At 44.9% G+C, this 12,343-nt stretch overlaps 1 protein-coding gene across 1 annotated transcript; it reads left to right on the forward strand.

Moving 5' to 3' along the window:
• The first annotated feature begins 72 nt into the window (after nt 1–72).
• PRR3 (proline rich 3) lies at nt 73–5,307 on the forward strand. Its single transcript, XM_081141492.1, has 4 exons — nt 73–468; nt 1,115–1,177; nt 3,482–3,772; nt 4,039–5,307. Exons 1-4 carry the CDS (start codon nt 258–260, stop codon nt 4,143–4,145), a joined length of 672 nt encoding a protein of 223 aa, XP_080997618.1. The 5' UTR covers nt 73–257; the 3' UTR covers nt 4,146–5,307.
• The last annotated feature ends 7,036 nt before the right edge of the window (nt 5,308–12,343 follow it).

Genomic DNA, 12,343 nt, shown 5'->3' on the forward strand with positions numbered 1-12,343 from the left:
GTAACGGGGGCCGGACGTGGCGATCTTAGGGTGCGACGGCCCTCTCCTCAGACCTTCTAGGCCGGGCCTGGCGACTCTATGGTGCACGGAGGAGCCGCGCGTGGCGGGTTTCAGCGAGGCGGGAAAAGCGGCGTTTGTGAGGCGTTTAGACGGCGGCGAAGGGAAGGTCTGAGGTCGCCGTCGTGCCTGGCCGTGGCGGGGGACGCCGCTGACGCGAGAAGGGGCCACACACAGGCTCCACGGCCTGCGGAAATTAAATGGGGGCGCCTCAGCCCCCCGGGCCGCCGCCCCCGGAAGCGGAAAGGGAACCCGGCGTGCCCCTTCCTCGGTGCCCTCCAGATCCCGCTGCAGCCGTCGCCGGGACCACGATGCCCAAACGAAAGAAGCAGAGCCAGCAGCCGCCGCCGCTGCAGCCCCAAGTGCCGAAGCGGGAAGAGACTGGAGACGCAGGCGGCGGCGGTCCTGTGGGTGAGAAGCGGGAGGCGCGCCTGTCAGCCGCGGGGCGCGGGCGGGGGGCTGAGGGGTGCGGGGGAGGGGCTCCGGCGCGGGGGCCGCGCAGGGCCTCTCCGGGGTGCAGCCCTGAGGGAGTGCTCGTCCTTGAACCCTGGGCTTCAGCCCGGCGCCTAAACCTTTCTAAAGAAGGCTGGGGAGGAGAGGATAAGGAGCTCGCGTGCGCAGCCGCAGGACGTCAGGGCGAGGGGCCCTGGAGAGGTTGCAGGTTGCGGCGACCGGGATGACAATTTGTGGCCGGACCTTCAGAGGGAAGGTGAAGTGTAGCTTTTTCTAAACTCCTGGGTGAGGAGGAGTTACTTGATTATCCAACAGCTAAAGAGAGGGGTTGGATTGCCTCTGGATGTTTTGGATAGCAACAGTGTCAGGGAAAGAGAAAATTGTAGGCATCCCTCCTGCGTTGTCCCCCTTGACCTCCACGTTTCGCTAATCCTGAAAACTTTTGCAGAGGAAAGAGCAAATAGATGTGGTGAAGACTCCTAACACTGCTACGAATATACCTGGTTTTACTGGTTGGATTAAAAAATGAGTAATACAACCAAAACATAACAGGATAATCAGTTCCTTAGTTCATTATAATGACTGTTTTTGTGTCTACTCTTAGGACCACCCAGCCTTCTGGGCCCTCCCCCCATGGCCAATGGAAAGCCTGGTGTCCTGAAGTCAGGTGAGGAGGAAGGGGCCCTAATTCTTTGATTCGATCCTGGAGAAGGGAGCAAAGGAGGGACTAAAACCCAGGAAGGACTTAAAATCAAAATAAAAAAATCAGAGATTCAGTACCTGAGTGGAGAGATGTTGGGTATTCACCGATTGGAAAACTCAATGTTATAGATTCAGTGCATTCCCAGTGATAATATCTGTGTTGTTTGTGGAAGTAAACGTTCTGCATTATTATATGGAAATACAAAGGATCAGGGTGAGAGGCTGCATGGTCAGTCTTGAAGAGGGAGGGCTTGCTCTGAATGTCAGGGCTTACTGTAAAGACAGTTACACAGAGGTGGTGTTGGTATAAGGTTAGACATATAAGTCAATAGAACAGCATAAAGGGTCCAGTAACGGGCCCACACATATTTGGATACTTCATTAATGATTAAGATGGAACTGAAATAGTGGTCTTTTCAGTAAATGATGCTGGATTAATTAGATATTCATGAGGTGGGGAATGAAAACTGACCTATTATTACCATATACAAACTTCACAATTCCAAGTGGAATATAGATCTAAGTAAAAGGTAAAGAAATAACTCTAGAAAATAAATATATATCATGGTCTTAGAATAGATAGGAGCTCTTGCAGAGGAAACACATTACCCATAAAGGAAAGATTTGTAAACTGAACTGCATTAGTAAATATAAACTTCTATTCATCAAATGACACCATAAGAAATTAATAGAGTAGAAGATGCTTGTAACAAATGTAACCAATAAAGAGCTCATATCTAGGATATATAAAGGACTCTTTGGGACAACCTGTTAGAAAAATGGGCAAAAAAACGAATAGCCACCTCAAAGTCCAAAACCTAAATGGCCAAAAACGTGAACAAGAACATCATTAGTCGACAAATAGATGCAAGATAAAAACATGCCACTAGTGTACTGTTGGTGGGATTGTAAAATGGTGCAGCCACAAAACAGTCTGGAGATTGCTCAAAAAATTAAAAATAGAACTGTCATATGGTCCAGCAGTTCTACTTCAGGAAAGCAGAATCTTGAAGAGGTATTTGTACGCCCATGTTCATAGCAGCACTATACATAATAGCCAAGAGGTAGAAGCAACCCAAATATCTGACAGATGAGTAAACAAAATATTGCATATTCATACAGCGGAATATTAATTCAGCCCCAAAAAGTAAGAAAATCATGTCACATACTACAACGTGGATAAATCTTGAGGCCATCATGGTAAATGAAGTAAGCCAGTCACAAAAAGACAAATACTTTATGATTCCACTTATATGAGATATTTAAAGTAGTTTAATTCATAGACACAAAATAGAGTGGCGGTTGCCAGGGCCTGGGAAGAGTGGGGAAAGGAGAGTTGTTAGTAGATACAGAGTTTCAGTTTTGCAAGATGGAAAAAGTTCTGGAGATCTGTTTCACAACAACGTGAATTTAACACTACTGAGATGTACTCTTAAAAATACTTAAGATAGCAAGCTTTATGTTCCATATTTTGCCACAAATTAAAAAAACAGAAAACCTTTTCACACTCAGCATAATGCCAAAAATGAAAAAGATTGGCAGTACCCAGTATTGTCAGAGCTATGAAACCAACTGCTAGTGGGGGTATAAATTGGTACAAGCACTGTGGAAAAAGTTTGACTTTATCTATTAAACTTGAGCATACATATACTCTTGGACCCAGTAATACCTCTGCTAGGTATGTACTCAACAGAAATGCATACATATGTTTAACAAAGACATGTATAAAAATGTTCATAGCAGCGTTTTTCGTTATAGCCCCAAACTGGAATCCACCCACATGTCCACCATCAGTAGAATGGATAAATAAGTTGTGTGTGCATGCAATGGGATACTACACTGCAATGAAAAGGAGCGAACTCGCTACAGGCAACCTGGATGAATCTCACAAACATGATGTTGAGCAAAAGGAGCCAGACACAAAAGAATGCAGACTGTATGATTCCACTTATGCAAAGTTTTCCACTTAGGCAAAAAGTAACCTCTGGTGCTAGAAGTCAGGCCAGTGGCTACCTTTGGGGAGGAGGGTGGAATAGCGGGGTAGGTGGGGCACAAGGGGGGTTAACAACTGAAGTGTTAATAAGGTTCTATCCCGTCACCTGGGTGGTAGAAACACAAATGTGTTCACTTTGGTGATAATTGAGTTGTGCACTTGAAGTTGGTATACTTTTTTTTTGTATGTATAATGTACTTCAGTTAAAAAAAATCAGGACTTTCTTAGGATTAAGTTGGCCATTGATCACCTTTCCATGGTTCTCTCTCTCTCTAGCTCTTCACAGAGGTCCCCCAAGTTCAAGGGGATTAATGATTCCACCACTGCTGAGTCTCCCACCTCCTCCCCGGGGCAGAGGCCCTGTTTGGGGAGGCTTAGGCCCCAGGTCTGGTCCATATGGTCGTGGTTGGTGGGGTGTCAGTGCTGAGCCTCCTTTTCCTGGACCAGGCCACGGCAGTCCCTCCAGGGGAGGCTTTCACAAAGAACAGAGACATCCTCGGAGGCTCAAAAGCTGGTCACTTGTCAAGAATACCTGCCCCTCGAAGGATGAGCCCCAGGTTATGGAAGGTGAGGTCATTTTTGTATGCCTGTAACATTTAATACCTATCACTCTCAGGATGACCAGGACTCTTCTCCTTTGCACTGTCCTTTGTCCTTTTGAAGTGGGAGTAGCCCTGAATGTGTTTCTCCCAGGAGGAAGACTGCCATTCCAAGGAAGTATCTGGAAATGGTAGGGAGTAGAAGTCTGACCGCCGTCTTGATCTCTTCTTTCTGTTACATTTGTTTTCTTCCTTACTCACATTTTAAATTGCCCTGTCTTCACTTGTTCACAGACAAATCTGACCGTCCTGTCTGCCGACACTTTGCCAAAAAGGGCCACTGTCGATATGAGGACCTCTGTGCCTTTTATCACCCAGGCGTCAACGGACCTCCTCTGTGAGACTGTGCCTTCCCATCCAAGCTGGAAGGAGCCATCGGTGACCTAGCGGCCATATATTTCCCTGTGGCCCTGTGACAGCTACTGTGAGGCTGTTCCACCCACCACCCTGAGTAACACCAACCCCTGTCCACCACCTCCCCCGTTGGGGGTTCAGAGTTGTGTTTCATCACTGGGGCACAGTGTGCACTCTTTCTGCTGACCCAGCCTCCAAAGTCTCGCCTTCAGGACCCCATCTTTGTTCCCTCAACTGCCTCCTAGGCCCTCTTAACCCTCACCAACCAACTCCTGAGCAGGAAACTTACTTGGTGCTGTTTCTTGTGCATCTGTCCACCCAGCCCCCAGTATGGCCCTCAATTCCTGAGCCCTGGAGCAGTTTCCTATCTTCTTCTGGCTGCTTGTTTTAAGTCCTTTTTATGTGATAGTCCCTACCCCCAATGTTGGCAGCTGCTCTGTGACACTCCCTGGGTTGTCTGACCTGGGGTCAGGTTTGGGTGACTGGTACAGAGCCATTTCCTGAAAGGCTGCTCTCCCTGCTTCTGGATTTTGTAGTTTCACCGTCAGTAGCATGGCCCCACCACCATGGTCTGTGATCGCTGTGCTTTGTGAACGTGCACCCCCTCGTAGCTTTCTCAGTGTCTGTGGCATTTCTGTGGCTTCCCCACAGTAGAGTATTTATGCCAAAACAAGTGAGGCTCTTGGTGCCCTCTAGGCTTTCCCCACCTCCCAACACGGGAGATTGTGAAACTTTCCACAAGGCTGCCTCCCCAGCCTTCCAGTTCTTCTGGTGGTGTTCTTCCTGGCTTTGACCGGGCCCATGAGATGTGCTCTAAAGCCCCTGGTGGGCCTCCCTCCATAGTTAGACTGTGTCACGTGAGGCTACCAGCTTTTCTTTCGAGTTCTGTGAAGCTCCACCTGGCCTATCTTTAGGTGGAAGTTGGACAGTCCTGCTGTCCTCTCCCAACCTCCATCCCTGTGTCTCTGGCACTGGTTGTTTTCTGTGAAAACGGCAGTGAGCAGGCTCCATCTTGAACTGGCCCTGAGGACATGGGTTAGGAGTTGTGTGGGCAAGAAGGAGGGATGAGAGCCATTGGAGAACTGAAAATGAATTTTTTTTTCTTTTTAACTTTTTTTATATTAGTAATAAATGCAGTGGAAACAAACATTTTCTTCAATCCCTGTGTTCCAGTCATCTCTGGAGGTGCAGATGAGGCTGTTTTTGTTGGAATCATCCTTCATTTATTCATGTACAGTGGGGATAGAGAAAGGCAAAACTTTGTTTCTTCCACCTGGGTCCCTTGAACTGGACCAGGCTGCATTACGTTCAAGGATAAGGTTTTGTGAGAGAAAAGCAAAACCAGGTGCCCACAGAGTAATTTTTTTTTAAATATGTCTTCATTGACTTCAGAGAGGAAGAGAGAAACAGTGATGAGAGAGAGTCATTGATCGACTGCCTCCTGCATGCCCCCTGCTAAGGATTGAGCCAGCAACCCGAGCATGTGCCCTGACCCAGAATCGAACCATGATCTACTGGATCCTAGGTCAATACTCAGCCACTGAGCCATGGCAGCTGAGCTCCACGGAGTAATTTTTAAACACTTCCTCTGTGTGAGGGCTTGGTGTTCGTGGAGTGTTAATGACAAAGCAGTCTTTCAGTGAGTATGTGTGGAGCACCTGTGGACGAGGCAGTGTGCTGGGCACAAGAAATAACTGAGAGCTGGAACCAATGAATTGAAAATCTAAGGGACATGTTCATCAAGATGTCATAAATATGTGTAAAGTTAGACCTGCCTGATAGTGCTGCAAAGAAGTGAGGCATGAAGAAAGGTTATGTGGTAGAGGGACCTCAAAAGATGACAACAGGCCAGTTCTGAGGGACAAGCAGGAGGCGAGGTGGGAGAGTGGTCCAGGCAAAGATGTTTGCCAAGAGGTGGGAAGAGTGGGAGGTGAGGCAGAAGAAAGCAGCTAGACCCGGTGAAGCCATGCAGAACAAGGCTTTGGGTCTTTTTCTTAAGAAGGAAGCCTTAGAAGAGTTTCAAGCAGGCTAGTAGCACAAATTACCTGGTTTTTCAAAAAGATACACTCTGGGGCCCTGTCCAGGCTTGGAGGTGCAGGTTAGACAGTTCCTTCTGTAATCCAGGTGAGTCTCAGGGTGGCATTGACTTTGGTAGTGGAGTTGGGGAAAAGTGGACTTTTGAAAACGAGGTCAAAATGAAAGTATTTTGGTTTCTTGGGCTAATTCTGGCTTGTATAAGTAACGTTTTTAAAAAAAAGGTATTGGGGAAAACAGTGCCACTAATTTACTTTTGAAATGGTTGTGTCTGAGCTGCCTTTTTAAAGACATCCAAGGGGAGATATCAAGTAGGTAGTTGAATATACAGGTTTGATGTTCGATTAAAATGAGGCTTAAATCTTGAGTTAACTGCATATAGATGGTGGTTGAAGCCATGAGCATGGGTACATTTACTCTAAATATTAAGCACCGACTATGGGCCAGTTTATCAGCTTTTAAGTTCAATTGTAACAGAAACCAAAATTAGTCTTAAAACAAGATAGACATTTATTTCTCATAGGTCAAGAGGTAGACAGTCCAAGGCATGCATGGTAGTCATGACGCCACAAGGTCCCTGGACATTAGCTACCCCCAGATTTCAGCGCCACAGTTCCTAGGGGTCAGACCCTCCTATTCAGTCCAGAGCGAAACTCCAGTTTGTTATCCTTACTCGAAGCCTCAGGATGGAGGAAAGGCAGAGCACACCAGCTGTCTTAAAGGAAATTTCATCCAGGCTAACATCCAGCTCTTCAATTTATATTCCACTGGCTATAAATTAGTCCTGTGGCCAATACCTACCTGCCAGTGAGGCTTGGGAACATATTCAGACAGCCATGTGCTGAGCAAAATGTTGGACTTTGAGCAGGTGGAAACGGGGCAGGATGAACATCTTCTACCAGCCACTCCCCGCTAAAATTTCAGGATGGTATAGGAAGTAAGACAGTGAAAGTGGCAATGCCCTTCCAGCCAGATACCACCGGGAACACACCTATAGTCAAACAAAGTTGGGTTTATTAGCTCTGAAGAGGTTACCTCATTACAAGAGGATTAGAAATGAAGGGATTAGGGTCTGTGTTAGGTGATAGGGACACATTCAAGGAGTCGAGGACTTGTTCTGGATTGGGAGCTGTTGGGAAGTAAAGGTAATCATACTGTTGCACCTCTTAATAAATCTCATCTTTGAAGGAAGGAGGAATAAAACATGACTGAAGATGTAACTTGGTAAAAAATAAAGTAAAAAAACAGCCGTCACTCATTGTTGCCAAGAGGGGCTGTTTAGTATTGTTTAGTGCTTATGGCTCACACAGCAGCCTTACACAGAATGACCTTTTCTGCCGTTGGTGTCCTGTGAGGTTTGTGATGGACACGAGAGCACAGTGGCTAAGCTGTGAGTGCCAGGCTCGCTCTGAGCCACACCAAGGCTTAGCTCTTAGTGTCAGGCCATTTCCCAGTTGCCAGGGTCTGCTTTTGTCAAAAGTAAACGATTACAGATTGTGTGATTAGTGATATAAAGGACATAAATGGGGTATTGCCTAGAGAATAACGGTTGGGGGCTGCTTGAGACGTGGACAGGAAAGACCTGTCTGAAGAATCTGTAGCTGAAGTAACCTGGGAGGAGAATGTCAGGTGGAAAGAAGAGAGGGCCCAGAACTCAGCCTTGAGGGAAGCTGGCATCAGTGGCCAAATCAAGATGGACCAGGATGAGCCAGACGAGGAAACAGGAGGGATGGCCAGAGAGGCCCGAGAGAGCTCCGAGCACGGCATCTGCTGGTTGCTTGCTCTGTACCAGGCAGCATGCTATGTTCATCTGCATTCTCTTAGTTAAGCCTCATTCGTTCAGTGAATACGTTAGTGCTTTCTCGGAGCCGGCACTGTTTCAGGAGCTGGGGGTGTAGTGAGAAAGACAAAAACCTTACCCATATGGTGCATACGGCCTATTGAAGATGATCCACAATAAGAACGAATGCAATCTAATTTTTTTTTTTAATGTATCTTTATTGATTTCAGAGAGAGGAAAGGAGGGGGAGAGAGAGAGACAGAGACATCAATGATAAGAGAGTCATTGATCGGCTGCCTAGCCAGCAACCCAGGCATGTGCCCTGACCGGGAATCGAACCCCAATCTCCTGGATCCTAGGTCGATGCTCAACCGCTGAGCCACGCCCAGTCGGGCTGTAATGTAATCTTAAGTAATACATGCTCTGAAGAAAAAGTGAAGGAAGAGGCTGGAGAAGGACAGGTGGACAAGAACAGGTCCTTGGAGAACTTATTTGAAGAGGTAACATGTGAATAGAATAGATCCTGAAGCTAGAAACTGAGGAAGCAACCATATGGATATCAGGGGAAATGCATTCCAGACACTGGGAGCAGCAAGGGCAAAGGCCCTGAGGCAAAATTGAATCTCAGGTTTGAGGTGGAAATAGACCAGTGTGGCTAGGCTAGAAGATGAGATCAGGAAGCTCAACTGGCCAGGTCATACGGAGCCCTGTAAGCCAAAGCAAAGCATTTGGATTTTATTCTGAGTGATCAAATGATTTACATTTTAAAACTTATACTGGCTCTGACCAGTGTGGCTAAGTCGGTAGGACTATCTTCCCTGACACTGAAAGGTCACGTGTTCAATACCTGGTAAAGGTGCGTAGGGGAGACAACCCAACACGGATGTTTCTCATGTCCATGTTTCTCTCCCTCTCCCTCTCTAAAGTCAAAACAAAAAATAATGAATAAATAAAACTTGTACTGACTGAAGGATAAACTGAAGAATAACAGCAGGGAGACCAGTTAGGAGGCCACTCCTGTAGTCCATAGGAAAGATAGGGACTTGGTCTGGGGTAGAGGTGAGAGAAGTGGGCAGATTTAGGATGTATTTTAAAGTCTCGATTGATGGCAACTCATCTTTCTAGTTGCTTGGTTTGGAAACCTTGGAGTCATAATTTGTCACATCTGACATCTAATTCATTAACCAGACCCACTGGCTCTTTTTTCCAAATATATCCAGAAATCAGCCCTGTCCCCACCTCCACGTTATCACCCTGGTCCGAGTCACTGTCACCTAAACAGGCTCCCTGCCTCCTGCCATCCTGCCCTAGCCCACACCCTTCAGTCTATCTCAGCACAGTACCCAAAGCCACCCTGTTAAAATGTAGGCCAGGTCAGGTGACTTCTCTGCTCAGAACCTTGTAATGATTTCCGTTTTAGTCAAGAGTAGAAGCCAATTTCTTAAGGTGGCCTAAAAGACCCCAATGCAGACCCTGCTGTACTCCGTTTACCTCTCCAACAACCCCTTGCTCACTAGCCACACTGCCTGCTCACTGTGTGCTCATCTATGCCAAGTACACTTCTGCTGTAAGGAGTCACTCTGTGTGTTCCTTCCGCCAGGTAGGCTCTTCTGGAAACCCATGGGGCCAACATTCTCACTTTCTTCAAGGATTTAACTTAACCTCACTGAGGCCTCCTGAACAGTCCATTTAAAACTACAACCTGCTCTCCTGATACTTTTGACTTTGATCTATATTTTCTTTTTTCCATAGCATTATCTCCCTTGCTACAAATACAAGCAGAGATCTTTATTTTATTTGGCGATATCCCAAGACCCTAAGTACAAGAGTACCTGGCACATCCCATGCACTCAATAAATTTTTTCAATAAATGAAAAGCAGACATGGCTTGCTGATGAGAGGGAATGGAGAAAGGATCTTTCAGGTTGGCCCAAGAATAAAAGGTGGTGCAATTCTTCCTTTCTTTTTTTCAATTTTAGCTACTATATTTATTTATTTAAATTTGTTTTAAATTATAGTTGGCATACAATATAATACTAGTTTCAGGTGTACAGCATAGTGATTAGGCATTTATATACCTCACAAAGTGATCACCTCACTAAGTCTAACACCCATCTGACACCATGCATAGTTGTGATATTGACTGTCCTCCCCATGATGTACATCCCCTTTGGCTATTTTTATAACTGGACGTTTGTTTTTTTTAATTCAGTTTTTTAGAGATAAGGAAGGGAGAGGGAGAGAAACATCTATGTGAAAGAGAAACATTGATTGGCTGCCTCCTATACATCCCCAACTAAGAGCAATGTCAAGAGTTTATAGCCACTAGGCCCATGTGGCTCAGCAGTTGAGCATTGACCTACATTCCAGGAGATCACAGTTCAATTCCGGGTCAGGGCACATGCCTGGGTTTCGGGCTCCATCCCCAGCAGGGAGTGTGCAGGAGGCAGCCAATCAATGACTCATCATTGATGTTTCTATCTCTCTCTTCCTCTCCTTTCTTCTCTCTCTGAAATCAATAAAAATGTATATTTTTTAAAAGTTTACTGCCTGTCTATTTTTCTAGGTTTATGGTTTGAGGTTTACATTTAAGTCTTTAACCCATTTTGAGTTTATTTTTATATATGGTGTAAGAAAGTGGTCATTTCATTTTTATAATGTATCTGTCCAGTTTCCCCACCACTATTTGTTGAAGAAACTGTCTTCTCCCTGTTGTATATTCTTGCCTCCCTTGCATAGATTAATTGACCATGTAAGTGTGGGGTTATTTCTAGGCTCTCTGTTCTGTTCCATTGATCTATATGCCTGTTCTTATGCCAGTATAGGCTGTTTTGATTACAGTGGCCTTACAGTTTGAAACTAGGTAGAGTAATACCTCCAACTTTGTTTTTTTGTTTTTTTCTCAAGATGGCTTTGGCTTTTCGGGGCCTTTTATGTTCCATATAAACTTTAGAATTTTGTTCTAGTTCTGTGAAAAATGTCATTGGTGGTGGTGTTTTTTAAGTTCTTTTTAAAAATGTTTTTATTGATTTTTTTTTTTGATTTTTTTTTTAGAGAGAAACATTGATGAGAGAGAAACATCAATTGGCTGCCTCCTGCATGCCCCCTACTTGGAGTCAAGCCCACAACCCCAGGCATGTGCCCCAACCAGGAATCAAACTTGCGACCTCACCGTGTATGGGATGATGCTCTACCAACTGAGCCACACTGGCCAGGGCTCATTGGTGTTTTTATAGAGATTGCATTGATTCTTTAGATTGCTTTGGGTATTGTGGACATTTTAATGACACTAATTTTTCCAATCCATGAGCATGGTATTGCTGTCACTTACTTGTGTCTTTTTCTGTTTCTTTCATCAGTGTCTCATAGTTAGTGCAGGTCTTTTATCTCCTTGGTTAAATTTGTTCCTCAGTATTCTTTTTTTTGTTATTATTGATTTCAGAGAGGGGAAGGGAGAGGGAGAGAGAGAGAAACATCAGTGATGAGAGAGAGCCATTGGTTGGCTGCCTCCTGTATGCCCCCTGCTGAGGATGGAGCCTGCAACCTGGGCATGTGCCCTGTCCAGGAATCGCACTGTAATCTCCTGGATCATAGGTCAATGCTCAACCTTTGAGCCACGCTGGTTAGGCATTCTTTTTGGTGCACTTGTAATTTTATTCTTTTTGCTGTACTTGTAAATGGGATTGTTTTCTTTTCTTTCTGATAGTTTGTTATTAGTGTGTATAAATTGATTTTGTATATTTGTATACTGAAACTGCTGAATCTACTTATTCTAACATTTTTTGGTGCATTCTCTAGGATATATATATATATGCTATACACACACACAGACACACACATGTATAATATCATTTGCAAATAGAGACTGTTTTACTCCTTCCTTTTCAATTTGGATACTTTTTATTTCTTTTTCTTGCCCTATTGCTCTGACTAGGTCTTCCAGTACTATGTTGAAGAAAAGTGGCAAGAGTGGGCATCCTTGTCTTGTTTCTGATCTTAGAGAAAAAGCTTTCAGCTTTTCACCATTGAGTAGGATATCAGCTGTAGGTTTGTCACATATGGCCTTTATTATGTTGAGGTATGTTCCCTCTATAGGTGGTGCAACTTCTGGATATCGGGAAACCTGGAGGAGACAAAAGTTTGAGGAGTAACAAGAGTTCCATTTTTGTACATGTTAATTTGAGATATCAGAGATCTCAGAGAGGATGTACAATAAGCAATTGGATTCCTGAGCTTGAAGCTTAAGGCAGAAGTTTAGGGTAACAAGAGACACGTAGGGATCTTCATCAGTTATGGATGGCGTTTAAAGTCATGAGACATAGGTAATAGATCTAGATAAAGAAGAGTGTCAAAAAACGGGGCCCAAAATAC

The sequence above is a fragment of the Miniopterus schreibersii genome (assembly GCF_964146895.1).
Source record: "Miniopterus schreibersii genome assembly, chromosome: 6".
NCBI classification, from domain to species: domain Eukaryota; kingdom Metazoa; phylum Chordata; class Mammalia; order Chiroptera; family Miniopteridae; genus Miniopterus; species Miniopterus schreibersii.